The sequence below is a fragment of the Perognathus longimembris genome, chromosome 24, assembly GCF_023159225.1.
Source record: "Perognathus longimembris pacificus isolate PPM17 chromosome 24, ASM2315922v1, whole genome shotgun sequence".
In the NCBI taxonomy this organism is placed as follows: Eukaryota; Metazoa; Chordata; class Mammalia; order Rodentia; family Heteromyidae; genus Perognathus; species Perognathus longimembris.
In genome coordinates, this window is record NC_063184.1 from 26947332 (window position 1) to 26974101 (window position 26770).

General features: G+C 45.2%; 2 protein-coding genes and 1 non-coding gene across 3 annotated transcripts in view; 2 read left to right on the plus strand and 1 right to left on the minus strand.

Annotated features, from left to right (window-relative positions):
• Positions 1-4678: 4678 nt before the first annotated feature.
• On the minus strand, positions 4679-4751 carry Trnav-gac. The gene has a single exon. It is a non-coding gene; the product is annotated as a tRNA-Val (tRNA).
• A 4767-nt stretch (positions 4752-9518) lies between these two features.
• On the plus strand, positions 9519-10758 carry LOC125341498 (basic proline-rich protein-like). The gene is made up of 4 exons (XM_048333550.1): positions 9519-9583; positions 9705-9997; positions 10480-10605; positions 10661-10758. Exons 1-4 carry the CDS (start codon positions 9519-9521, stop codon positions 10756-10758), a joined length of 582 nt encoding a protein of 193 aa, XP_048189507.1.
• The window catches only part of Lrba (LPS responsive beige-like anchor protein), a 417455-nt gene continuing 401439 nt past the window's right edge, over positions 10755-26770 (plus strand). Inside the window, exon 1 of the mRNA XM_048333588.1 lies at positions 10755-11004. Within this exon, the coding sequence (XP_048189545.1) occupies positions 10792-11004 (213 nt within the window). The 5' untranslated portion in view covers positions 10755-10791. The remainder of the gene's footprint in view (positions 11005-26770) is intronic.

Sequence of the window (26770 nt, forward strand, 5' to 3'; positions counted from 1 at the left end):
AGCACTCTACCACTAAGCCACATTCCCAGCCCCTGCAGCGTGTTTCTGAGATAAGATCTTGTTAGCTTTTGGCCTAGGACTCTCCTATTTCTGTCTTCCATGTATCTTGGATTACAGGTATGAGCTACCATGCCTCCCAGGCAAAGTTGTTTTCATTTTTATAGGCAAGTGTTGTGTGTGTGTGTGTGTGTGTGTGTGTTTGTGTGCGCGTGTGTGTGTGCGTGTGTGTGTGTGTGTGCGCACACCTCAGGCTTGCCTTGGCCTCCTATGTAGCCCAGACTGGCCTTGAACTGGGGATCGTCCTGGCTCAGTATCCTAAGTACTGGGGTTACAGGTGTGCACCGCCTTCAGAGCCAGCAATAGCTTTTATTGGGACACTAGCTAGAGCCAGACCAGAGGCCCAGTCCTGACCCAGGGCGGGTCCCTACATGAGGGACAATGGGGAGGTAATATTCCCATCTGGGTCCTTCACCTTTGGTTAGCTGGCCTCAGGCCCTTGCTGCCGAAAGAGGCTGCATTGGACTGGTCAGTGCCTGCCCCAGTTCGATTACTGGGGTGAGGCCGATTCCCAGGAGGCTGTGGGAGTGACTGGGTCATCGGTGTGTTTGGGGACACACTATTCTTTCCTTCCAAGAGGATGGAGTGTGGATAAGATCAGGATGGAGCAGCCTTAGAGAGCCCGGCCTGCCAGGGGGGCCAGCATGGTTAAGGAGTGAAAGGCAGTTTTAGTCTTGGGAAATGTTCACTGGTGTTACTTTGCATGCTTTTCCCCCCTAAAGCTAGAATAATCAGACGCCTCAGGTAGTCAAACCAGTTTGATGGCAGTCCCTCCCACTCCCCCAGCAGAAACTAGCTTCTAGATCTTCCTGCTCCGTGGAGTTGGATCTGCAGGTGTAACCGTGGGGGGGGGGGGCGGGGCGGGGGAGGGTAAAAAGCTCTGCGAATGCCACAGAGAGATTCTGTCAATAGAAATGAAGACTGTGCACATAAAGTACCTGCCCTCAGTCTGGCTTTCCTGGGGGATCCCTGGAGTCAGCCCACAACCTGCACGACGCTGGTGGCTGCTGGCCAGGGTGGACGGATGGGGAGGCATCTGTGGGCTGTGGTTCTTGCCTAAGGAATTACTTGACCGAAATTATTCTTGTTGCTGTTTTAATTTAAATCTTCTATTGTTATTATAATGGTGATGTACAAAGGGATTACAGTATTTTGGTTTTTCTTCTTCTTCATCTGGTACTAGGGCTTGAACTCAGGGCCTCGGATCTGTCCCTGATCAAGGATGGCTCTCTACCACTTGAGCTACAGCTCCACTTCCCGCTTTTTGGTGGTTAATTGGAGATACCAGCCTCTTGGATTTTGCTACCTGGGCTGGCTTAGAGCTGTGATCCCTTGATCTGAGCCTCCTTAAGTATCTAGGATTACAGGCATGAGCCACCAGTGCCTGATTAACAAAATTGTGGAATATATATATGTACATATACATATACATATATATGTATATGTATATGACATCTATACACGACATAATTGAAAACTCAGTTTTGCTACAGAGGAAATCAGAGTAATTATTTATTGACACAGGAGGTTGAAAATCAAATGTACTTCATGGTGTAGGATGGGGGAGGGGGTTGTCTCTGGAGGGATGGGTATTGCATTAGGCAAGATGGAATTCTCTTTGGCTCTATTATTGTCCATGTCGGTGACCTTTGCTAACCTTCTCTCCTTTCACTACCTATGAAAAGGTGTCAGGGAGGAAGCAGCCAGCTGGGAGTGGAGCTGGAAGGGCGAGAGCTGGTACCAGTTTCCTGTATTTACATTCTTCGATAAAGTTTCAAGGAGCAGAGCTTGCTAGGTGAACTGAAAGAATTACATCAGAGAGCCAATGCCACAAAATCAAACCATGTGACTTCATGAATCCTAACAATGCATTGTCAATAGGTACTGCTTCAAAGAACAACCACAAAGCAACAGACATTAAAAGGAACAAAGAAAGAAAAATGATTTATCTCTTTTTAGTCTGAGAAAACAATCAGAATTGTATCTGAATAAAAAAAAAAAGGATGTGAAAGTCCAGGATGCTATCAAGATTAGCTTAGTAAATAGAAACTGGAGCAGATAAGTAGATCAGAAAACTTTTTTACAGATTTTTGACTCCGCCCTCCTCTTTTCCCATTGCATCCTTGGTGCCCCCTTTACATTTCAAACATCCCGGTGCTGGCTTGTGTCTCCCTCCGCCATCTACTCGAGAAGGAAAAGGAGCTTGCACCTACAGGCCTACCACAAGCGAGGGAAGCCCAACCTTGTCACCTGTGCCCCAATGGCCGCCCAACAATTGCTCAAATAGAAGAACCTTACGGGCATCTCCTGTTTCTCTTTCCTCACCACTACCTCATTTCATCCAGTACCTTAGCCAATCTTGTGGGTTCTACTACGTTGTCCAGACTGGCTGGCAGGCCTCCAAAGGACTAGCCTCTGCCTCCGCCCCCAAGAAGCTGGGATCCAAACACATTCTGTGACTCTCTCTTTTTTTTTTTTTTTTTTTTTTTGGCCAGTCCTGGGCCTTGGACTCAGTGCCTGAGCACTGTCCCCGGCTTCTTTTTTGCTCAAGGCTAGCACTCTGCCACTTGAGCCACAGCGCCACTTCTCGCCACTTTCTGTATATGTGGTGCTGGGGAATGGAACCTCATGCATACGAGGCAAGCACTCTACCATTAGGCCATATCTCCAGCCCTCCAGATTCTGAATCGCTCCCTTTCCCTCTCAGACGACTCAAATGGTGTCTTAAATGCTGTCTTTGCGTCTATTGGTTTATTTTTTGAGATAGGGTCTTGTTACCATGCCCCGGCTGGCCTTGAACTCCTGAGTTCTTGAGTGGCTGGTACTACAGGCACATGCCACTGACGCTGGCTTTTGCTTTTATTTGGGTCTGGTAAACATGTATCTTTTTTTTTTTTTTTCAATTGGTGTAGCTCCCGGGGCTTAACCTCAGGGCCTCCTTCTCTCACTCACTTCTGACTTTTTGGTGGTGAAGTGATAAGCTTCTCACAGGTTGTTCCTGCCCCAGCTGACTTCAAACCATGATCCTCAGATCTCAGCTTTCTGAATAGCTAAGATGACAGGTGTGACACTGGTGTCTGGCTTTCATTTATAATTGTTATTGGAGAGGTGAGATCAGAATGATCACAATTCAGAATTTAATAGCATTTTAAAAAGTGAATTCTCTTTCATTTCCTAGTAGTCACATATTTAAGAACTTAACTATAAAAAGGAAGAATAAAATCTATTTACTTAGTTATTCGGCTTACTTTGTTAGCCTTGGTTGGTAATGGCTGAGGGAGAAGTAGAAGAAAAGAAAATTTATTATCCTTTTCTTAATTTCCATCTAGTTGTGAAGAAGAAAACACAGGCAGAATGAAATAAATATAGGTATGGCAGTATGGAGGTGGCTTATTAAACTTGTTTCCACATAAGTTAGTCTTACCTCATTTTTCCAGGCCTTCAGTTCAATAGAATTCTTTTTCCCCTTTTGCCTTCTAAGCTTTATGATTTTGACTCATGGAACTAGAAATAGAACAGTACTGCTATGTGTTACTTTCTATATTAGTTTCTTTTTCTTAACTAAAGTGACACAAGCAAAATTACACTTTGTTTGTTTAAAGCTTGAACACAAAGTTACACTGTCTGACAACCCCCCATTAAGGAAAGTTTAATTTGGCTGGGGAATAAAGACCTTCTAATTTTACTATACCACAGATGATAATTCCCCAGCTGTCCTATGCTAGGTGCTGATTGCAGAGCCTCCACTAACCTCAGAAATTAGACGCTAGAAAAGAGAGTACACTTTCCTAATGATAATTTCTTTACCAACTGCATTTGTCTTAAGATATAAATGAATTTAAAGCTGACACCATTTTTGTGTTATCTTTTATTAGCAAATCTAGCAGCTCTGTTATTTTATTTATCCAAAACTCAGTTCTTCCCACCTCTGATTTTCAAGGCTCTTTGCCTTTGGAATAAAATCTATGTTTGCATTGTCCAGATTTGGGGGCACAGTAGGTTATTTCCCACAATCCTCACAAATGACACTGGAATCTTAGACTTCAGTCTTCCCAGTCTTTATCTCCTGAGTAGCTCAGATGACAGGTGTGAGTCACCCTGTCTGACTCCATGACAGTTTTCATTGTCTATGTCTGTAACTATTTCCACTGCCCTTTGCATGGGAGAGCTATTGTTTAGCTCCTCTCTCTTTCTCTCTCTCTCTCTCAGTTACATTTCATTTTTAAGTCACAAAACAAAAGTAAGCGTGATTTATTTTACCCCTGGGCTATGTGGTTATGCCTGGGATGCATTTAAACAGTTTTTTATTCTTCTTAAAGACTATGCTAGGGCTGGGAATATGGCCTAGTGGCAAGAGTGCTTGCCTGTATACACGAAGCCCTGGATTCGATTCCTCAGCACCACATATATAGAAAAGGCCAGACGTGGCGCTGTGGCTCAAGTGGCAGAGTGCTAGCCTTGAACAAAAAGAAGCCAGGGACAGTGCTCAGGCCCTGAGTCCAAGGCCCAGGACTGGCAAGAAAAAAAAAAGTAAAGAATATGCAAAGCACACACATTTATTATTTGTTATCTGAAGTGCAAGTATGAATGTCTTGCTTTTGTTTTGTTTTGAGTTTGTTTTTGGAGGTACTGAGGATTGAACTCTGGGCCTCATGCTTGTCAGGCAGGCGCTCTACCACTTGAGCCATAACTCCAGCCCACATTTTTTTCTTTTTTAATTGAGTATGGTAAGTCCACACCGTCACTACACTGTACCCACCATCTCTGGGAAGCATTCTTTCATCCTCTCTGTTTGTTGAGGTATGTAGCCTAGGTAGCTTGAAACTCTCAGTCTTCCTACCTCAGCTTCATGGCTGTCATGCCTAGACACTCATTTGTTTTTCTTTTCCTCTTCCCTTTCCCTCTTCTTCTTTCCTCCTCCTCCCTCCCCCACTCCCTTTTTTGTGCTAGTTCTGGGGCTTGAACGCAGGGTCTGGGTGCTTTCCTTGAGCTTTTATCTCAAGGCTAGCACTTTATCACTTGAACCACAGCTCTGCTTCTGGTTTTTTGGTGGTTGGTTGGAGATAAGAGTCTCACAGACTTTCCTGTCCAGGCTGGCTTTGAACCATGATCTTTAGCTCTCAGCCTCTGGAGTAGCTAGGATTACAGGCATGAGCCACCAGTGACCGGTTCTTCCTTTTCTGCAGTGGTGGAGATGGAACCTAGGTCCTTGAACATGTTAGGCAAGCACCAGCCCAGCCTCAGCTATGATCTTAGCAGAGAAGCACAGTGGATAGTTGTGAGCCTGTCAGGTGCACTTGTAGTAACTGACTGGGCCTTCCCCTTGCCAGCTCAAAGACCGCAAACATTTGCAGTGAGCGAGGTAGAGATGTTATCTTGATAGTATTGGAATTTACATTTAGTGGGCTTGAACTTGTACCTGTTTCTGAAGTTTCTGGAAGGAAATGGCATTCCTCTAGTAAAGTTGAATCCACTTCTCTTTTAGCAACGAAGAAGAAATCTTGGAAAATTCCTTCTGGACAGTATTTCTTCATGCAGGCCCTGTCATAGGAACTCAGTTGCAGCACGTGTGGGTCAGACTGGAACATTTCACCATTTCTCACGCTGGACAAGCAAAAGTACTACTTCGTGCAGCGACGGCAACTCAGGCAGATTGTTCAGGTGTTTTTTGACTATTGCTACGGAACAAACAACATAAAACTCAGTTGCTGAAGCCAACAAGTACCTGCTGTCTCAAGAGATGCCACATGGGGTTCTGTGTTCCGTGGTGCAGTGGCACAAATATTTTAGGTCTTAAAAATAAATATAAAATGTCCAAAGTGAGCTGGGCATGGTGGCAAGATCTGTCTGGGTTATACAGAAAGACTATCTCCAAAGGAAAGAAAGAAGCACAAAATATAGTAAGTTGACATGGATCATTTTGAACTTAAAAAAAAAAAAATCTCATGCGGGCTGGGAATATGGCCTAGTGGTAAAGTGCTCACCTCGTATACATGAAGCCCTGGGTTCGATTCTTCAGCACCACATATATAGAAATAAGCCGGAAGTGGAGCTGTGGCTCCAGAGGTAGAGTGCTAGCCTTGAGCAAAAAGACCAGGGACAGTGCTCAGGCCCTGAGTCCAAGGCCCATGACTGGCAAAAAAAAAAAAAAAAAGTAGTTTTAAACTTTAAAGTTTAATATTAAAGTCACATGAGATTTTTTTTTATTTACTTTGTTTTTTTTTTCCAGTCCTGGGGCGTGGACTAATGGGCTGAGCACTGTCCCTGGCTTCTTTTTGCTCAAGGCTAGCACTCTGCCACTTGAGCACAGAACCACTTCCAGCTGTTTTCTATATATGTGGTGCTGGGGAATTGAACCCAGGGCTTCCTGTATACAAGGCAAGCACTCTTGCTACTAGGCCATATTCCCAGCCCTATAACTACTTATAACATGTAGAAATATACTTACAATATCTTCTCACATTCTCCTTTTACACTGTAATTGTCCCTAGAGTCAAGTGCTCAGTGACACTGTCATTATGTTATTAAAGTGTGACGGGGGAACAGTACTAGTCTCACAATTGTGAGGCCCAGGTTTAAACCTCAGTTTTGTTAAAAAACAAGAAAAAGGCCTACTAACATTTGTGGTTTTTATTTAATATTAACTCTTAATGAAGAACAAATGAAATGTTTGATTTTCTCATGTGAGGCAGCAAGCTAGAGATAAGAATGCAGCCTGAGTTGAAGAACAATGGAAGGAATTCTAGACCCAGGTTTTCTCATGGAGGGAACCACGCAAAATGGGTGGATTGAGTGTTTTCCTGATAGAACATTCCATCCTACCTTTGTCCACAATTTTATTTTCTTTGTATCTAGGTAAGTGTTTGTAGATCAATTATCTTGATTTCAGCAAGAAATTGCATTCTCTTTGCTTGACTTCCTCTGCGGTATGCAGAAAGCCTCCTGTTCTGAATCCATTATAGGGTTGTTTTTTCTCTTTAGACTTCTGCCATGATCCCAGCGTATGCTGAAGACTAGGAAAGTTACCAAAGCCTTTGGTCCTTAATTCTGCCAGTATATGGGAGATTCAAATTAGATGATTGATAGGAAACTTATGACTGGCTTTGTGCGAAGCGACAGAAGTGACATTTCTTTCCTCTTATTCCTCCTTTTCTTTCTTGAGGTATGAGATGGGGACACAGGCAGTCTTATGCACTTGTTTGTACAAAGGCCATAGCTTTTTTTTTTTTTTTTGGCAGTACCAGGCTTTGAACTTGGGGTCTTTGTATTTGCTCAGCTTGCTTGCTTGGCTGGCTCTTTATCTTGTACCATATCTCCAGCCTGTTGGTTATTTTGGTCATGTAATCTGGTGGGTTTTTCTGCTGGATCTCGGTCTTTGAAATGTCAGCATCACAGGCCGTCCAGAGTTGCATTTTTAGGCTTTCTGGCGTGTTGGTGGTTATGAGTCTCATGGACTTTCCTGCCCTGGCTGGCTTTGAACCATGCTCCTCAGATCGCAGCCTCTGGAGTTGCTAGCATTACAGGTGTGAGCCACTGGCACCTGGCTTTTCAAAAATATTTTTTTAAATTAAGTTGTTGTATCGAGTCTACATTGAGTTACGAGTACAAGGCATCCCTACCAGTACTGTCCCATCCCCCATCCCTCCCATCAAATGATGGTTTAATTTTTATATAATTTACAATGAATGTGATGACTGTTACTCATTCTGCCAGCTTTGTCCTTTTTTGTAGTAAACGGCTACCTTTTGCCAAGTATTTAACTGTAAGAGTGGGTAAAGTAAAAAACAAATCCGGAAAAATAGAGAATGGAAATAATTGCATAGTGGTTTTATGTCCACTTTTGTATCACCTAGATACAGCATGATCAGTGAGTGTGAAGGTACTTGAGACACACATAAATAAGCCTTAGGTCATTGACTACACATTTTTTTACCATTATTGGCTGCTTTATTTTTTTTTCTGTTGAAGACTGGACCCCCCCTTCCTTTTTCCTATATAGAAGACATTTGTTTATTTTATACTTTATTAGTGCCGGATGTATCAGGTATAGTAACTGTTCACCAAATCTGAGGAAGGAAAAGTCTTGGCAGGGGATTTTCGTGGTTTCACGCTGCACTCCATTTAGGGACTTGGGAAAGGTCAAGAGAAAGTTCTTTCCTGAAGGCATACTCCCACCTCCTATTTCCACGCTTGATCACTTAAGGGTAAGAAACATAATCCCCAGGTGTGTTGTTGTTCAAGGATTGCAGGAGTGGGGGGCCGTGGTACTTCAGATCAAAGAAAATTGTGTGTATGTGCAACTGAATTCCTTCTGCCAAGTTTTTTTCTTCAGCATTTGGGGCAGTGAAATGTGTATATGACGGCAGTGTGGCTTGAGTCTCGGGTTGAGTCTTACCTCTCACATTTCTGAGATAGTTAAACATTTTGTCCACATCTCAAAGTCATTGCAGACGACCCTTTCTCCAGGTAATTCATCTGTCCGGACCCATGCGTTTGCTTCTGACTCCTCTAGAATGCCTTTTGATTCACTTTCATTTTAGGGAGCTAGGAGTTAAATAAATAAATATATGTCTGTCTATCTATCTCACAAGAGAATTCCAGAAGGGTGCAAGATCATCTTCACTGAATTTATTTTTCACCAATGCACCAGGAAGACTTCTTTAGCATCAGCAGCCAGGGTGGAGGGGAAGAACACTGAAGATCTCTACTGGCTGTACCCCAACCTTTAGTTCCTGTGTGTGTGCCTGTCCCCGCCCCCCCCAGTGGGGCCTGAACTCAGGGCCTGGGCGCTGCTCCTGAGCTTTGATCCCAGGGCCAGCGCTCTACCACCTGGGCCACAGCTCCGCTTCCAGCTTTTCGGTGGCTCACTGGAGGTAAGGGTGTCCTCGACGTCCCTGCCAAGGCTGGCTTCGAACCGCGATCCTCAGGTCTCAGCCTCCTGACCAGTTCGTTCGCAGAGAGCCCTCCCGGGATGTGGGGGGTGCACGCCGCCGCTGTCCGCTCAGGACGTGGGTGCGTGCGGTGTGAGGGTCGCGGCAGCTGCGGTCCGTGACCCTCCCGGGCGGCGGCCCCCAGGGCCCGGACGGGCGGGCGGGCGGGCGGCAGGCGGCCGCCGCCCGGGGTGGGGGACGGCCGCGGGTCCCCGCGGTGAGCGGCTCCGGCTCCAGCGCCGCACGGCGACGCGGGCGGCTCCCAGGTGGCCGAGCCGGCGGTAACCTAACGACCGCGGCGTCAGCGGCGCCCGGGGCCCGGCAAGGGGCGGGGCCGGCCGTCCTCGGGAGGAGGGGCCGCGGCGTCGCTCCCCGGGCGCGCGCCCCGCGCCCCCGCGCCCCCGCGCCGGCCATCCAGGAAACGCGAGTCCTACGCCGGGCCTGGCGCGCGCGGCCCCGGCCTCCCTCGCGCGCGCGCGCCCCCCCTCCCCGCGCACGCGCACGCCGCGCCCGGCCGCCCTCGGCGCTGTCATGGCCGCCGGGAGCAGCTTCGGTGAGCCCCCGGGACGGCCGCGCGAGCCGTGGAGAGGCGAGCGGTGGCGGCGGCATCCTCCCCGCCCCGCCTCAGCCGGTGTCCCGCCTGCCGTGGCTGCTTTTGTCAAAGGGGGGGGGGGAATTAAAACACAGGGCAATAAAAAAAAAATAAGCTGCGCGCAGGGGCGGGGCGGGGCGGACCCGGAGAGCTCGGACTCCCGGGAGCCGACTGGGGAAACTTCGGGGCGGCGACCAGGTGCGCGCCGCTCCCCCCACCCCCCCGCCCGCCCGCCACGTCCGCCCTCCCCGCCGCCCGCTCACCGCCTCCCGGGGAGCGCAGGTACCCGAGGGCGGTGCTCCGCTCCCCGGCCGGGCCCGGGACAGTCGCCGCCCCTTCCCCGCCTTTTCCTGCCCCGGATCGCCGCCGCCGCCGCTGCCGCTGCCGCCGCCGCCGTGTCGCGGCGCCCCGGAGCGGAGTGAGGACGAGCCCGGGGCTGTCGGGGGTGAGGGGGCCGCTTGCAGCCGCCGAGGTCGCCCGCGGTGGGGAGGGAGGGGGTCGCCCCGGCCCCCGCGCCTCCCCCGGCCCCTCCTCCTTTTCCCGCGCTCGCCGGAGCACCTGTGAGGGGGGTGTAGGGGGGGGGGAGAGCCGCGCCGCGGTGCGCCCCGAGCCCGGGGAGCCAGGGTGAGAGGTGAACCTGCGCCCGGGCCCTCGGGGACCCAACCCCCCCACCCCACGCTTTCCTTTCCCCTCGGGGGGACCGGGAAGCTGTGACCCCGCGGCGCGGGCCTCCCGACCCGGCCCGGCCCCGCGAGCCCCCCGGAGCGGGGCGGGGGGGGGAGCCCACCGCAACTTACTTGACGGGCGGCGCCCTCACCCCCCCTCTTCCTCCACCTTTTCACCCCCCGAACCCCTCAAACCCGACGGCGGCTCGCTAACGCGCACCTCGTCTTCCAATAGGGTTTGGCGTTGTTGTCAGCCTCGGGCGGAGAGATTGGACAAGTGTTCTCCCGGAGGAGGAGGTGGAGGAGGAGGAGGGCGCCGCCGAGGACTCTCTCCGCATCCCCCCCCCCCCCCCAACACCCCGTCCGTGGGGCTCCTCCGCAAGTGGCCGGGAGGACACCCCACCCCGTCCCCCCAGTGCCCCCCTCCGGCTCGGTCACTCCGCGCGGCGCGCCCGGCGCTGCCCGTCCCCCGTGCCCCGTCCCCCCCCCCCCCAGTCCCCCCGGCGGCGGGTGACTCCCGCGCCCGGCGCTGCCCCGACCGCGGGCCATGGCCAGCGAGGACCAGCGCGGCCCCTCCCCGCCGCCAACAGGTGAGGACGGCGGAGGGAGGGCGGCCGCGCCCGCCGAGGCCGGGGGCGCCCCGTCCCTGCAGCCGGGGCTCCCCATCAGGGGCATCCGCATGAAATTCGCCGTGCTGACGGGGCTGGTGGAAGTTGGAGAAGTGTCCAACAGGGACCTGGTGGAGACCGTCTTCAACCTGGTGAGTAGCGGGGTGTGTGCGTGTGTGTGGTGGGGGGGTTGCCTCGGAAGCCTGCGCTGCCTTGCGGGAGGGGGGCTTGGGGGGGTGGACAGGGGGGCTGGAAGGAGGAGGAGAAGAGGCAGGCTGGAGTCAGGTGCTTTCTTTCCCCGCACAACCCACGGTGGCTTTTTTCTCCCTACAAAACTCGACTTGACCTCCAGGAGAGAGTTTCTGGTGTCATTTTTTTTTCCCCCCCGTGCAAGGGGGGATAGGTGCACACTTACTTGGGTGAGCCAGGTCTGGTGAGGGTGAACAGGTCGCCCCTGTGCTAAGGAAAACCCAGTGTGAGTGTGGAAGTGCCTGGCGGCTGGGAGGGGAGGGGAGGGGAGGGGAGGCGGTGCACAAGTTAAAACATTTATTTTATTTTTCCTTTTTCTTCCTGGTCGTGCCTGTTTCAGTCTGCATTTCTCTTGAACGGAATTTTAAATAAGTTCTTTAAGTTCTTGTGACTGGTCTTTTTTTTTTTTTTTGTTTGAACTTGAGAAATAATAGGAAAAGTTTCTGAGTCCCCCTTAAATTAAGCTTGAACCTTTTAGACAAAATTTACGCCGGTAGGGCTGGCAAAGGACCAATTTGTTGAGAGTTGGCGTTGGTCTTTCGTTCAGACTGGTTGCATTTTTTTTTGGAAATAACTCACAAAGGTTGAATTTGGGGGATGAATTGAGGGTTACCTACCTGTGAGGTAGTCTTGTGAAAATTGGATAGCAGTTTGCAAAAGGATGGGGGCAGGTACATGATAGTTTTCCTTGGTAGATTCCTATCTAAGCAGTAAAGCACACTTGGCCCGGCAGTTGCTGCTTTTGCTACTTAGAACTATGAAATTAAGAAAAAGCAAGCCTGGATATGAGATATGTTCCTTTTCCCCTATTCCATTTATAGAAATAGTTATCTTCAGTACAGACTTTTAAAGTTTCTTTATTTCAGTTTCTGGCCTTAAAGTACTTGACTAATTCTACTCAGCTTGTGTTAGAAGCTAATATATTGTACCATATAAAAGTGAAACGGCTGTAGTAATTGCTTAGACCTTTCCTCTTTTCCTCTCTCTTTTCAAGGTTAGACTTGTTTTATTCTAGGGCAGTTAATTATTTCCTTTACTAGACCTTTTTTACTAGTCTGGTCATTTGCAAGCAAGAAAGTATAGCTAGATGAATATACTTACTTTTCAAGTATGAAAACAATATGTGGGGCTGGGAATATGGCCTAGTGGCAAAAGTGCTTGACTCATATACATGAAGCCCTGGGTTCCATTCCCCAGCACCACATATATAGAAAACGGCCAGAAGTGGCGCTGTGCCTCAAGTGGCAGAGTACTAGCCTTGAGCAAAGAGAAGCCAGGGACAGTGCTCAGGCCCTGAGTCCAAGGCCCAGGACTGGCCAAAAACCCCCCAAACCATTATGTGTTTTTCCACCAGATTATTGTATTGGGAATTTATGTATAAGTACCACAGACATATATAGACATTTATTTATTTATTTATTCATTTTTTTTGGCCAGTCCTAGGCTGTGAACTCAGGGCCTGAGCACTGTCCCTGGCTTCATTTTGTTCAAGGCTAGCACTCTGCCACTTGAGCCACAGCGCCCCTTCTGGCCGTTTTCTGTATATGTGGTGCTGAGGAATCGAACCCAGGGCCTCATGTATACGAGGCAAGCACTCTTGCTACTAGGCCATATTCCTAGCCCCATATATAGACATTTAAAAATAATATATTACGGAAATGTCCAAGTGTATGTAAACTAGAATAGTATAATGAACTCTGTCGTCCACATTCAGATTCAACAGTTACCAACAGCTTGGGGATATTGAGTGTGTATGGGGCTTTCTTCATTGAGTCTCCAGAAAAATGGCAAATTAATTATTCCTTTATCTCAAGACAGTATCAAAAATTCTTCATTTTAGGCTGGGAATATGGCCTAGTGGTAAAGTGCTCGCCTCATATACATGAAGCCCTGGGTTTGATTCCTCAGCACCACATGTACAGAAAAAGCCGGAAGTGGTGCTGTGCCTCAAGTGGTAGAGTGCTAGCCTTCAGCAAAAGAAGCCAGGGACAGTGCTCAGGCCCTGAGTTCAAGCCCCAGGACTGGCAAAACCAAAACCTCTTCCTTTTAATTTCCTTTTCTTAATAAACCTCATTTGTCTTGAATGATGACCAGCAATCTCTGCTTGTCTTCTTAGAAGGTACAAGGCCTAGTAGGTTCAAGACCTAGTATCATCACCACCACCACCCCCCTCCAAAAAAAAAAAAAGAAAGAAATCAGTGGTAGTGGCAGTGGTATAGTTCATAATTAGTTTTGTGTGTGTGGAGACACAGCACTCTTTGGCAAGAGGATTTAGACTCCAGAATGTGCTGTATGGGGGTGGATGATCAAATCTAAATCACTTGCATTTTTATCATTAAAGAAAATCTCAGTTCTGTAGTCACGGTTTGCTTATATCTAAAAGTGTAGGCAGTAGGCCTGTAAGAGATCTTAGGTCATTGCTGAAGTCCTTCAGAGTTGCGGGATTGCAGGCTAGTGAGGAAGAATCAGTTCTGTTACACCTCTTTATCATTCTCTTTGCAGATCAGACAGGGAGAGTTTCTAAGAGGATTACATGGCAGTTTCTCTCTCTCTCTCTCTCTCTCTCTCTCTCTCTCTCTCTCTCTCTCTCTCTCTCTTTCTCTCTCTTTTGCCAGTCCTGGGGCTTGGACTCAGGGCCTGAGCATTGTCCCTGGCTTCTTTTTGCTCAAGGCTAGCACTCTACCACTTGAGCCACAGCGCCACTTCTGGCCGTTTTCTGTATATGTGGTGCTGGAGAATTGAACCCAGGGCTTCATGTATACAAGGCAAGCACTCTTGCCGCTAGGCCATATCCCCAGCCCGGCAGTTTCTCTCTTGCCTCTCCTGTTCTTCTCCCTTTCAGCAGTTTTTCAGTCTTCTCTCCGTGGTCCTTTGGTCACTCTCTGCAAAATCTTGGGAACTGAACTGAAGAAACTGCTGGGAATCTGGTCAGTCCATTTCAGTGTTAGTATTCCCATACCTATGTCCTAAGTAGTAGTTGCTAGCCTGTCTTAATTCTACTCAGAGAAGGCAAGTACATTAACTATTACACTAAAAAAAAGTTACTGCCATCTTTCCATTGCTCAGCTGTAGACCGGTTAATTCAATTAAAACAATTATTTTTATTATACATGTGCCATTTTGTAGATGATGAAACTGAGGCACTAAGGTTAAGTGATTGCTATAATGTGATGATTTTTTTTTTTGCTAATCCTGGGACTTGGACTCAGGGCCTGAGCACTGTCCCTGGGTTCTTTTGCTCAAGGCTAGAACTCTACCACTTGAGCCACAGTGCCACTTCCAGCTTTTTCTATGTATGTAGTGCTGAGAATTCGAACCCAGGGCTTCATGTATGTAAAGCAAGCACTCTACCACTAGGCCATATTCCCAGCCCCCGTGATGATTCTTAGAACTACATTTTTTTCAGGAGTACATTTATCTCATGAGTCAGGGTAGACTTGTTTGCTTCCCTGACCAGTATTTATAGCTTAGGACACTATCATCATTGGGTCTGCCAAATAGTAATGGTGAAGTCTGCATTGGTAGATTTTATTTCTTATTTCCCCTTTCAAAATATTGTTTAGAAAATGACCTCAGAAGGCTTATACAGTTGGTTTTTCAAGTTTATTATATGCAGAAAATTGATATGAACATATTTCTTTTTTCTTTTTTTTTTTTTTGTGCCATGTCCGGGGCTTGGACTCAGGGCCTGAGCACTGTCCCTGGGTTCTTTTTGCTCAAGGCCAGCACTCTACCTTTTGAGCCACAGCACCACATCCTGCTTTTTCTGTTTATGTGGTGCTGAGGATCCAACCCAGGGCTTTGTGCATGGGAGGCAAGCACTCTACCACTAAGCCACATTCCCAACCCCTAACATATTTCTTACACCATACATTGGATTAACTCTTCCAAAATTATGAAAAGTAGGGTGCAAACCAAAGAATGTGTCAAGGGTATTAGTCATGGAATGTTCTAATAGTATAAGCCCTGTGACCTTTCTGTGTAAGAACTAGGGAATCAGCAGTATCACTTAAACCTCTCATGGGGTCTTCATACTTTCCGCACTGGACTTTTCATGAGTGAATATTAACCATAGTTATAGCTATGGCAAGTTCTTTCTGTTTTTGACAGGTTATTATTGAAGTAGAGCTATGTGCTTTTCCTTCCCTCTCTCCCTCCATTCTTTCCTTCTTTTTTTGTTTTCTGACTTGAGGATTCTTTTTTTTTTAATATTTATTTATTGTCAAAGTGATGTACAGGGGGGGGTTACAGTTTCATATACATTTCTTATCAAACTTGTTACCTCCTCCTTCATTTTTCTCCCCCCTTTCCTCTTTCCCAATGCCCTCCCCCTCTAGTTGTACAGTTGGTTTACAGCACACTGTCTTCTAAGTACTGTTGCACTGGTTTGCCTTTTTCCCTTTGTCTCTCCATTTTGATGTTCCCCTTCCCTTCCCTAGTTTCAACTAAGGAAAGAACACCTGCCTGAACTGTCTCTTTTTTTTTTTGCCAGTCCTGCGCTTTGGACTCAGGGCCTGAGCACTGTCCCTGGCTTCCTTTTGCTCAAGGCTAGCACTCTGCCACTTGAGCCACAGCGCCACTTCTGGCCGTTTTCTATATATGTGGTGCTGGGGAATCGAACCTAGGGCTTCATGTATATGAGGCAAGCACTCTTGCCACTAAGCCATATTCCCAGCCCCTGAGGACTCTTTCTTTTTTTTTTTAATTAATTTATTTTTTTATTAATTGAACATAAATTTTTTTACAAGGTGTTGTGCAAAGAGGGTGCAGTTACATAGTAGGGCAGTGTGTAAATTTCTTGTGATATCTTACAACCTGTTTTTCCATCCCTTGTCTAGGTCAGGTAGACACATATGCAATATACAATGTATCAAGAACATATACAGTGTTCACAGACTTGGTCTCTACTGTCTCTCCGTCTCCCTTTGTTAACAGTCATATATCAGGGAGATCATGCCCCTTTGTTTTCTGTGTTCTAGGCTTGTCTCACTCAACATTATTTGTTCGAGTTCTGACCATTTCCCTGCGAATAACAATATTTCACCATTCCTAATCGCTATGTAGTATTCCATTGTGTATAAGTACCATATTTTTTGGATCCATTCGTCTGTGGAGGGGCATCTGGGTTGTTTCCATATTTTGGCTATTGTGAATTGTGCCGCGATAAACATGGAAGTACAAATGTCTTTTTGATATCTTGGGTTTTGCTGTTTAGGATAGATGCCTAGGAGTGGTATGGCTGGGTCATAGGGTAGGTCTACATTGAGCTTTTTGAGAAACCTCCATACTGTTCTCCAAAGTGGTTGTACTAATTTGCACTCCCACCAACAATGGAGAAGGGTTCCTCTTTCCCCACAGCCCCTCCAGCATTTGAGCCCCTCCAGCATTTGTTGTTTCCTGAGTTCAGAGTATAGGCCATTCTAACTGGGGTGAGGTGGTATCTCAGGGTTGTTTTTATTTGCATTTCCTTTACTAGCAGGGATGTTGAGCATTTCCTCATGTGTTTCTTTGCCTTTTTTTTTTTTTTTTGGCCAGGCCTGGGCCTTGGACTCAGGGCCTGAGCACTGTCCCTGGCTTCTTCCCGCTCAAGGCTAGCACTCTGCACTTGAGCCACAGCGCCGCTTCTGGCCGTTTTCTGTATATGTGGTGCTGGGGAATCGAACCTAGGGCCTCGTGTATCCGAGGCAGGCACTCTTGCCACTAGGCTATATCCCCAGCCCTCTTTGCCATTTTTATATCTTCTCTTGTGAAGTCTCTCTTTAGCTCTTTTGCCCATTTCCTAATAGGTTTATTGGGCTTGGAGGGGCTTAGTTTTTTGAGTTCTCTGTAGATGACCGATATCAGGCCTTTGTCTGTTGCTGTGCTGGTAAATATCCTTTCCCATATAGTTGGCTGTCCCTGAGGACTCTTTCTATGTAGCCTAGACTGGCCTTGATCTCCTGGACTTAAGTGATCCTTCTGTCTTAGCTTCAATTACAATTGCACATCACTGTGCCTAGAGATTATTTGTTAAATTTTATATGCCTTAAAGAAATAAGCTTAAACCTCCCAAGAGGTACACAAATAGTAAGTGGTAGAGCCATGTAAATGCTCCAGAGGTTGTCTGTGTAAAGTGCTGCCCCAACTCTGCTCATGTACCTTACTATAAATTCGTTTGAAATTTACTACCCTCCCTCCCCCCTCTCCCCCTCCCTCCCCCCCCTCTGTAAAGCCTCATGGGCTTTCCTGTGTAGGCTCACTTCAAACTGTGATTCTCTGATCTCAGCCTGCTGAGAGCCACAGGTGTCTTGCTTTTGCAAGTGTGTTTCACAAAAGATGAATTTTGATTAAAGTACACTAGTATATTCGGGTTTTTCAAACTTTTTGTTAACGTTTACATTGTTCTCATTGTACTTAAAACTGTGTGTGTGTGTTCATTTTTTGGACTCAAAATAATTAATGGATTGGTGTGCATTAGGCAAAGGCTGATGTATTTGAGGTTTTCACCAGAGATTTAAAGGTGTTTTGTGTGGATTGAGGGCATTGCTAGTGGTAGAGCACTTGCTAGAGTGCTCAATTCCCAACTTTCATTCAAAGCACTGCGAGAAAACAAAAAATTTCTTTAAATATATTCTGAGGTATTTAATTCAAGAATAGGGTTTCCCTTGGATTTGTGACCAATGCATGATTCAAGATTTTTTTTTTTCCTGAGCACTGTCCCTGGCTTCTTTTTGCTCAAGGCTAGCACTCTACCACTTGAGCCACATAGCACACTTCCGGCTTTTTCTGTTTATATGGTACTGAGGAATCAAACCCAGGGCTTCATGCATGCTAGGCAAGCACTCTACCACTGAGCCACATTCTCAGCCCTTTTTTTTGGGCTTCAAAAAGTAACTATAGGGTAACCTTGTCCAAAAGAGAAATGTGCACATTACCTGAATTGTGAAAATGGTAACCCCTCTGTACAACACTTTAACAATAAAATGATATTAAAAGAAAGTAACTATGATTCCTTTTTTTTTTTTTTGAAACAGATCTGTCTATGTATCCCCAGGCTGGCCTCAAACTCAAGGTTCTTCTGCCTCAGCTTCATAAGTGGGAGGCTTTTTGGTGGTTATTTGCAGATCAGAGTCTTGGACTTTTCTGGACTGGGCTGGCTTTGAATTGTGATTATAGATCTCAGCCTCCTGAGTAGCTAGGATTATGGGTGTGAACCACCAGTGCCCAGCCAGCATATGATTTTTAAATTAACATTTTAAAGCTTCACAGATTAAATGAAAAATTTCCTTACCCTTTATGTAGCATTTGAAACATGTCCTGGTCAGTACACTGATACAAATCATAAGTACATAGAAGAGCTGAGCAGATCACATTAAAGTTCCATTCATATTGAGTGTCCATTGTATACTTTGAGGACTTAAAGGGGCAGCAGCTACTTTGCCATCTGATTGTTTCCTTATAGTATCATAGACTTAGTGCAGTTCACTTTTTGATTTTTTTGGGAAAAAGAAATCTAGGTTAAAAAAACCTTAAAGTGGGAAATTAAGTTATTTAAAAATATGAGCCAGGCATTGGTGCCTTGTACCTGTAGTTTTAGCTACTCAGGATGAGATCTGAGGATTGAGGTTTAAAGTCAACCTGGGCAGACAAATCTGAGACTCTTACCTCCAATTAAGCAGCAAGAACTGGAAGTGGAGGTGTGGCTCAAGTGATAGAGTGCCAACCTCTAGTGGAGAAACCGAGCTAGAGTGAGAAGCCCTGAGGTCATGCCACAGAACTGGCACAGAAAAAATACTAAATCTCTGGGCCATGTAGGTGGTTGCTTTTCAAGCTCTTATATGAAGTTTCATTGGAAAGGTAATCATTTAGCAGGTTTTTGTGTTTTTATCTAGTTTTTTTTCTGCTGTCGTACCTATCAACCGACACTTAAGGATTAAGATTAATCTATTCTAGAAACATTTAAATCAATACACTTATTCTGCACTTGCCCTATCAATTTGTTATTTGTGTTATAAGTAAAAGAAAACAAGAATGGGCATAAGAACAATGTAAAGGTTTATCTGAAAGTCCAAAGGCAGGGAAAGACTTAAAATAACAGAATATTATTAAAAACCCAATTTTTGCCAGGCACCCATGGCTCAAGCCTGTAACCCTAGGTATTCACCAGGCTGAGATCTGAGGATTGCTGTTTATACCTAGCCTGGACAGGAAAGTCTGTGAGACTCTTATCTCCAATTAAACATCAAAAAGCCAGAAGTGGAGTTGCCACTCAAGTGGTACAGTGCCAGCCTTGAACAAAAAACTCAGGGACATCGTTCAGGCCCCTGAATTCAGGCACCCTCTCCCCCCCCCACCCCCAACACACACACAATTTCCCTTGTTTCACTGCTGTTCTTTTTTCAGACCAGTTTCTATGTAGCCCAGACCGACTTCAAAGTCACATTCTTCTTGCCTCTGCCTCCACAGGGGTGTGCTTCTGTGTCTGCTTGTTTTGCTTCTGTCCTGCCTTCTGTGATTTCAGCTGACCAATTAACCTGCTGCTCTTTTCTTTATGAGTTAGCATGGCTGTGGGCTGGGCAGTTGATACATGCATTTTGTTTACACTTCTTGGAGGGGTTCTCTGTTTTAATGTTTTAAATTAATTAGACTGCTGCTGGCTAATGACTGTGGCTATTGAAACGTGTGGACTGGTTTAGCAGTGTGTATATTTTCATTTACAATTCAATAATTTTCATATAGATTTTTGTTGTTGTTTGTGGGGCTTGAACTCAGGGTTTGGGTGCTGTCTCTGAGCTTTTTTGCTCGAAGCTACTGCTCTACCACTTTGAGCCACAACACCACTTCTGGTTTTCTGGTGGTTAATTGGAAATAAGAGTCATAGACTTGTGCCTGGGAATATGGCCTGGTGGCAAGAGTGCTTGCTTCCCATACATGAAGCCCTGGGTTCAATTCCCTAGCACCGCATATATAGGAAATGGCCAGAAGTGGCTCTGTGGCTCAAGTGGCAGAGTGTAGCCTTGAGCAAAAAGAAGCCAGGGACAGTGCTCAGGCCCTGAGTCCAAGGCCCAGGACTGGCCAAAAAAAAAAAAAAAAAAAAAAAAGAGTCATAGACTTTCCTACGTGGGCTGGCTTTGAACCATGATCCTCAGATTTCAGCCTCTTGCGTGGCTAGAATTACAGGTGTAAGCCAGTGGCACCCAGCTTTCATAAAGAATTTTATAGCTATCACCACTAAGTAAAAAACTTTATTTTTTTGCTAGTCATAGGGCTTGAACTCAGGGCCTGGGTACTGTCCCTGAGCTCTTTTGCTCAAGGCTAGTGCTCTGTTAGCTTTGAGCCACAGCTCCACTAGGGGTTTTTCTGGTGGTTAATTGTATATAAGAGTCTTAGGGCCTTTCCTGTCTGGGCTGGCTTTGAACCATGATCTTTAGATCTCAAGTCTCCTGAGCTAGTATTATAGGCATGAGCCATGAGCCCCTGGCTCTAGTTTTTTTCATTCATTCATTCATTCATTCATTCATTCATTCATTTATTTATTTATTTATTTATTTATTTTGGCCAGTCCTGGGCCTTGGACTCAGGGCCTGAGCACTGTCCCTGGCTTCTTCCCGCTCAAGGCTAGCACTCTGCCACTTGAGCCACAGTGCCGCTTCTGGCCGTTTTCTGCATATGTGGTGCTGGGGAATTGAACCTAGGGCCTCGTGTATCCGAGGCAGGCACTCTTGCCACTAGGCTATATCCCCAGCCCTCTAGTTTTATTTTTATTCTGCAATCCATTTGTGAAGCATTTACTTCCTATTTTCAAGACCACTGTAGTTTTAGCTCATTCATTTAGAGCCAGTATAAGTTTTGTGTGGTGTAAGATAAAACTAAGAGAAGGGAGATTGGGCACAATGATTCATGCCTATAATCCCAGCTACTTAGGAGGCGGATATTGGGAGGATTATAACTAACACTGGCAAAAAAACAAACACAAAAACAAACCCCTTAAACTAAAAACATTATTGAGACTGTCTCAACAAGCCAGGGGGTAGGGATACTGTTTGTAATCCCAGTTTCCTGGGAGGCAGGAGTATCATAGTGTAGGGTTGGGGCAAAGGTATGAGATCCCTTTCAAAAGTAACTAAAAAGCAAAAAAGGCTGCAGGGTATGGCTCAAATGGTAGAGTGCTTGCCTGGCAAGCTGGAGAACCTGAGTTTAAACCTTAGTAACTCCCCTTTCCCTGCCAATGCATAGTAATATGGCATTTAATTTCAAGTGAGAGATCAGCACAATAGGCCCATTGGTATCCAAAAAGGAGAAAAAAAATTAATGAAGATAATATAAAACTGTTAGGCAATTATTAGCTTTACCACCAGCTCATTTTCTTTGATTACTGTACATTAAGCAGACAGAAGCATTTCAGAATCATTTGTAAGTTTGATGACATCATAGTTATAGTGGGTTCGGCAGTGCCAGTGGCCAGAGTGTGAAGAGGAGGAAGCCTAGCAAAGTGGCTTAGTGGCATAGCCCCTACATACGAAGCCAGAAGCCCTGAGTTCAAACCTCAGTACTGCCAGAACACTGTAAATAGGGTTATTTCATAAGTTGACTAAATTTGGTAGATGAGTTCTTAATTTCTTTTGAATCCTTTTTGGTAAGTTTAATTTTTGTTCATGATGAAATGCTCAGATGCTCTCGAGGTAGGACCAAAAACATAGTTGCTTTTGAATTGAAGTTAATTCATTACTTTGATAAGAGCAACAGTTGAGATTCCTTGAGTGCTTACTATGTTCTTAGCTCTTGAGTTACATGCACTCACACACCCATATTCACATCCACCCATATTTATATATTGATGTCCCTCCATAATGCCAAATGTACAAGATTAAACTAACACTTGCAGGGCATTTTGGGAAAATATGGTATTGGGTCAGTATTGGAATAATCAGCAAGGTCACTTGTTGCTTTATTAAGGCTAGGAGTTAAGTTAAATCTCCCCTGGTCTTTCCACCTTTACATCACAATCACTTTCGTAGTAATAGCCCTGGGACTTGAGTTTCCTTCTTTGATATATAAGTTTGGCAGGACTTTACCTTCTTTAGATTACGTTCTTTACCTTCTAATAGATAACATTCTTAGCAGCATTGGAAACCCCATAGTATACTTTACTAATGGATTGTCTCAATACCAGGCAGAAATGTCCGTGGTTTCTGTTCTTGCAGCTTGTCAAATACCTAACAGTGGAAAAAGCGTAGTGTTTTTTTGAAGCTATAAACCAGGTTCTGTTTGGATGAAAGGAAAGTTAGGTTTTCTGTTTTATTCACGGGGTCTTCATGTGTGGCTAATGGTTTCTCTGGGTTTTGTTGGGAGAAATTTCACACGAGCCACATCCCTTCCACATCTCCCCATGGTATTCCATTCTTCAGTAGTTCTGTAGGAGGTTAGTGAGAGCAAAGTTGTAAGCTAGATTACAGTAATGTTCGGTGATGAACTGAGGCACAAATCCATCACCTGAGCCTGGCATGCATAGTGTCTCTTGCTTCTAATCCCAGCATTTGGGAAGCAGAAGCATTGGGAATTCAAGGCCAGTCAGAGCTACCATGGAAGTGCTTGCTTAGCAGATATTAGTCCCTGGGTTTGATCTTTAGCACAGAAAACAACAGCCTCATAAAAAAGAGAAACCCTGCATCTTGGGCTTTGAACCACTAGGCCATATGTTATGTACAATAGCAAAGGAGCTTCTGTGTGACAGAGTGATTTAAGATATCTTTTAATCATCTAATTGTATAGTAACTCTGTAAAGGTAGCTTGATTGCTTACAACTTGTCTGACAGACAAGATTTGCCTTACGGAAGGTAGCCTTTTTGTTTTTTGTATTTGTTTTTCCTTATTATTTTTTGTGCTGAACTGAGATTTGGCTTTGAGCTTGCTAGACAGACACTTGCTAGGAGTGACACTCCTAGCCCTTTTGGACTTACTTGCTCTTGAGGTAAGGTCTTGAGATTTTTGCCTGGATGAGTCTGGACTATTTTCCTCCTGCTTATGGCAGGTGTGTGCTGCCATGCCTGGCTTGTTAGTTAAGATGGGATCGTGATAACTTTTTGCCTAAGCGTGATCCTTCTGATATCACCTTCTGAGTAGCTTACATGCGTGCACCACCATCTCTGTGGTCTGGCCCTATTTCTATTATTTAATGCCCAGCAGATACTTTGTCAGTAATGAGTATAGAAAGCTCATTTGTATTAACAACTCTTAGAAATTGTACTGCCTTTACCATTTCATCTGCCCAAGAATGAACTTTTGAAACAGAACAGTTCCCGTGAATCAAATGATGACCATTTATTAACCTGCTCCTACCCCTTCTTTCTGTTTTGTGGTAGTGGTGTAGTGGTGTTAAATTTAGGTCTTCTTGCTGGCAAGATAAGTTCTGTTTCTAGCCTTTTTTTTTTTTTTTGTTAATCTCGTAAGTACTAAACTTAAATTGGCAAGTTGGCTTTGCCATAAAAAATTTCAGGAGCCATTACTATTTGCAGGACTGTTCTATTGATTTACTTTATTAAGTGTTAGACCTCAGAAAGTTGCTCAGTTTAGCCAAGTTCTAAATTCAGCATAGCATATCGCTCCAATATTTTTCTACTTTTTATTTTTAGAGACTGACTTTTTATTCTGTCACGCTGAATACATTGTTCGTGAACAGCTACATCAGGTTATTCAAGTGATGCTTCAGGAAGAAAGTCTGAAATTAATGATTTGTCCTGTGAATAATAGAACTGAGCCTGGATGTACAGCAGCCTGTACGACTGAATCAGCTGATCACATATAGTTAGCTTTCTTAAATTTCTTTTTTTTTAAAGTGAGAAATTCTTTTATCATATTTAGAATCAAAATATCCCTTAAAATATTTACATTTTACAGTAAAAGCGATAGCAAAATGCTTTCATCTACTCATTGAATGCATTTACTATTAAATTTCTTTTGTAACAAAATATGACTGAAGCAGTTAAAATTGTATCTTTGTAGGATTGTTTTTCAGTTTGTGTGTGTCTGAATCTTGTGCAATATATTATACTGTGTGACTACTAGTACAGACTGATTAGAATTGAAGAAAGTGCCACTTGACTAAATTCCTTAAGAATTGTTAAGAATTAGGTTGCTGGGCACCAGTGGTTCATTCTTGTAATCCTAGGTATTCAGGAGATTGGGATCTGAAGATTGTGGTTCAGAGTCAGCCAGGGAAGTTTTGTTATTGCTGTCAACCTGTTGTACAGAAGGGTTACCAGTCCGTAAGTCAGGCATTGGACAGTGTCACTCTGTCCTTTGATTTCCCCCAGTTTTTCCCTCCTGTTCACCAAAGTTGCAGAGGTCGTTTTTCACATAGCGTATACTGAATAACATGATTGCACTTGTTCAATCTTCTGCCTTCCATTTCTGTACCCACTCTTTGCCCCCTAAAAAGACAGATAAAACCCCAAAATACCCCCCCCCACGTTACCATTTCCTAGAATTTGTTTGGATAAATAGTATTTTAGTTGTTCAGAGAAGTAGTCCATGGGACTCTTAACTCCAATTAACCACCAGAAAACCAGAAGTGGAGCTGTGGTTCAAGTGGTAGAGCACTTAGCCTTGAGTGAGAAAGCTCAGGGACAGTGCCCAGGTCCTGAGTTCAAGCCCTGGGATCAGCAAGGAAAAATAGTTATTGAGTAATGAGCATTGATAATATGAATACTGGTGGCTCACACCTGTAATCCTAGGGGTTAAGATCTGAGAATCTCTGTTTGAAGCCAGCTCAGACAGGAAAGTCCTTGAGATTCTTATCTTCAGCAAAAAGCTGAAAGTGGAGCTGTGGCTCAAGTGGTAGAGCATTAGCCTTGAGCAAAAATAACTAAGGAAGGAACAGCCCCCAGGTTGAGTTTAGGCCCTAGTACGTACACACACACACACACACACACACACACACACACCACACACACACACACACACACACACACACTTAATGCAACTCTACTCTTTGGAGTCTGGTTAGCTAAATGAATCCGGTGTTCTTATTGAATAAAAAACATTCTTTGGAATCAATTTAGCTAAGTGACGCTGTTGTTGGGTGATGAGTAGTGCATACCATTTGACTTTGTAAGGATAAGATTTATTCAGGATGCTCAGACTGGGGTGAATCCCAAGCCCTCACTGGCCTGGCACATACATAGAAGATGGGATGTAAGGTCCAATCCAAAGTCACAAAAGGGAAGGAAAAAAAAAACAAAACAACAAAAGAGTTCAGTTTAGAACAGTAACAGTTTAACAATGTGAAACTTTTCCTCCAGTATATGGGCATTAAATTAGTACTGCTGAAACGATACATTGAGGACTTATCATAACACCTGGTAGTTCCTGCTAGTGTACATATAAATAGAATCATGGAAGCCTTTCATATTATCTAATTGTTGTACGGCCTAGGTAATTGATTTAATGAGCCAAAAAATTAAAATGGTATCTCCATATTCCATTTTTATCTCTAGACAAAAACCTAGGGTTGTTTTCAAGGCAGACTTAAGGGTTCCTGTTCCTTAAGCCACACTTGAGAAAATCATCTCAACTTTGGATGTTATCTCTCATCATCTGGTACATGAAACTCCAGCAGATTCAATATTGGCATTCATCCTCTGTCAAACCCTTCACATGTTCTTCAAATGAATCAGATTTGGAACCTTCAACCCTTTCTGTGTCCAGAAAATAAGCCGTGGAATCAGTTGATTTGATGCAGACCTTTTTCTTCCTCGCCCCATTGGACTTGTAGTTGCCATTTGGGTTGGGTGGAGAAGATGGGGAAGTAGAGACGTTGCTTGGCCTGAGTCTCTAACAGTAGAGATGTAGAAGACAGAGCGAAACCACGAGAAGACCAGCTGTGGACTGCAGGGTGCTGCCGCCTCCCCTGGGGGTGGTGATGGTTGAATTGGGGACAGCAGTGGTACTCTGGGAGGAGTTAGTTGAAAGTGGCACAACTGTTTGGTTTGAATAAATTTGCCTGGGTAGGAGCAGTGCCAAAAGCAACAGCCCCAGCCTGGCCACCATCGCTGTGCCCATGTTCACTCTGTTGGGGCGCGGCGCGTTCTGCTGGCTGCTGAGGTACGTGGAGATGACGCGGGGACGAGGTGGCTCGGGCGGGTGCAGACGAGGTGGTCACTACTGGATTCTTGATGGTTAATTGGAGATAAGAGTCTCATGAACTTTCCTGCCCAGGCTGGCTTTGAACTGTGATCTTTAGATCTCAGACTCCTGAGTAGCTAGGATTATAGGCATAAGCTATTGCTGTTGGCTATGAATATTATTCTTAATCTTTATTGCTTGGTTTTGTTTCATGACTTTATTAAATAGAACTGTATATGAGGGTAAGAACATGGCAAAGTTACTGGGCACTGGTGGCTCATGCCTGTCATCCTTAGTTAATCAGGAGACTGCAATCTAGAGGGCCGAAGTTGGAAACCAGCTCAGGCAGAAAGTCTGGAGCCCTCCATCTCCAAAAAAGCCAGGCTGGAGGTATGTTTCCAGGGTTAGAGGGCTAGCCTAGCAAGCACAAACATGAGAAAAAGAAAAGACACTACACACGATGTTCTTATAGTCTATAGATTTTGTTTATTTACTCTTGTGGTGTTGGAGATTTTACCTATGTTCTAGCATGTGATACGCAAGTACTTTGCCACTGAGCTACTTCTC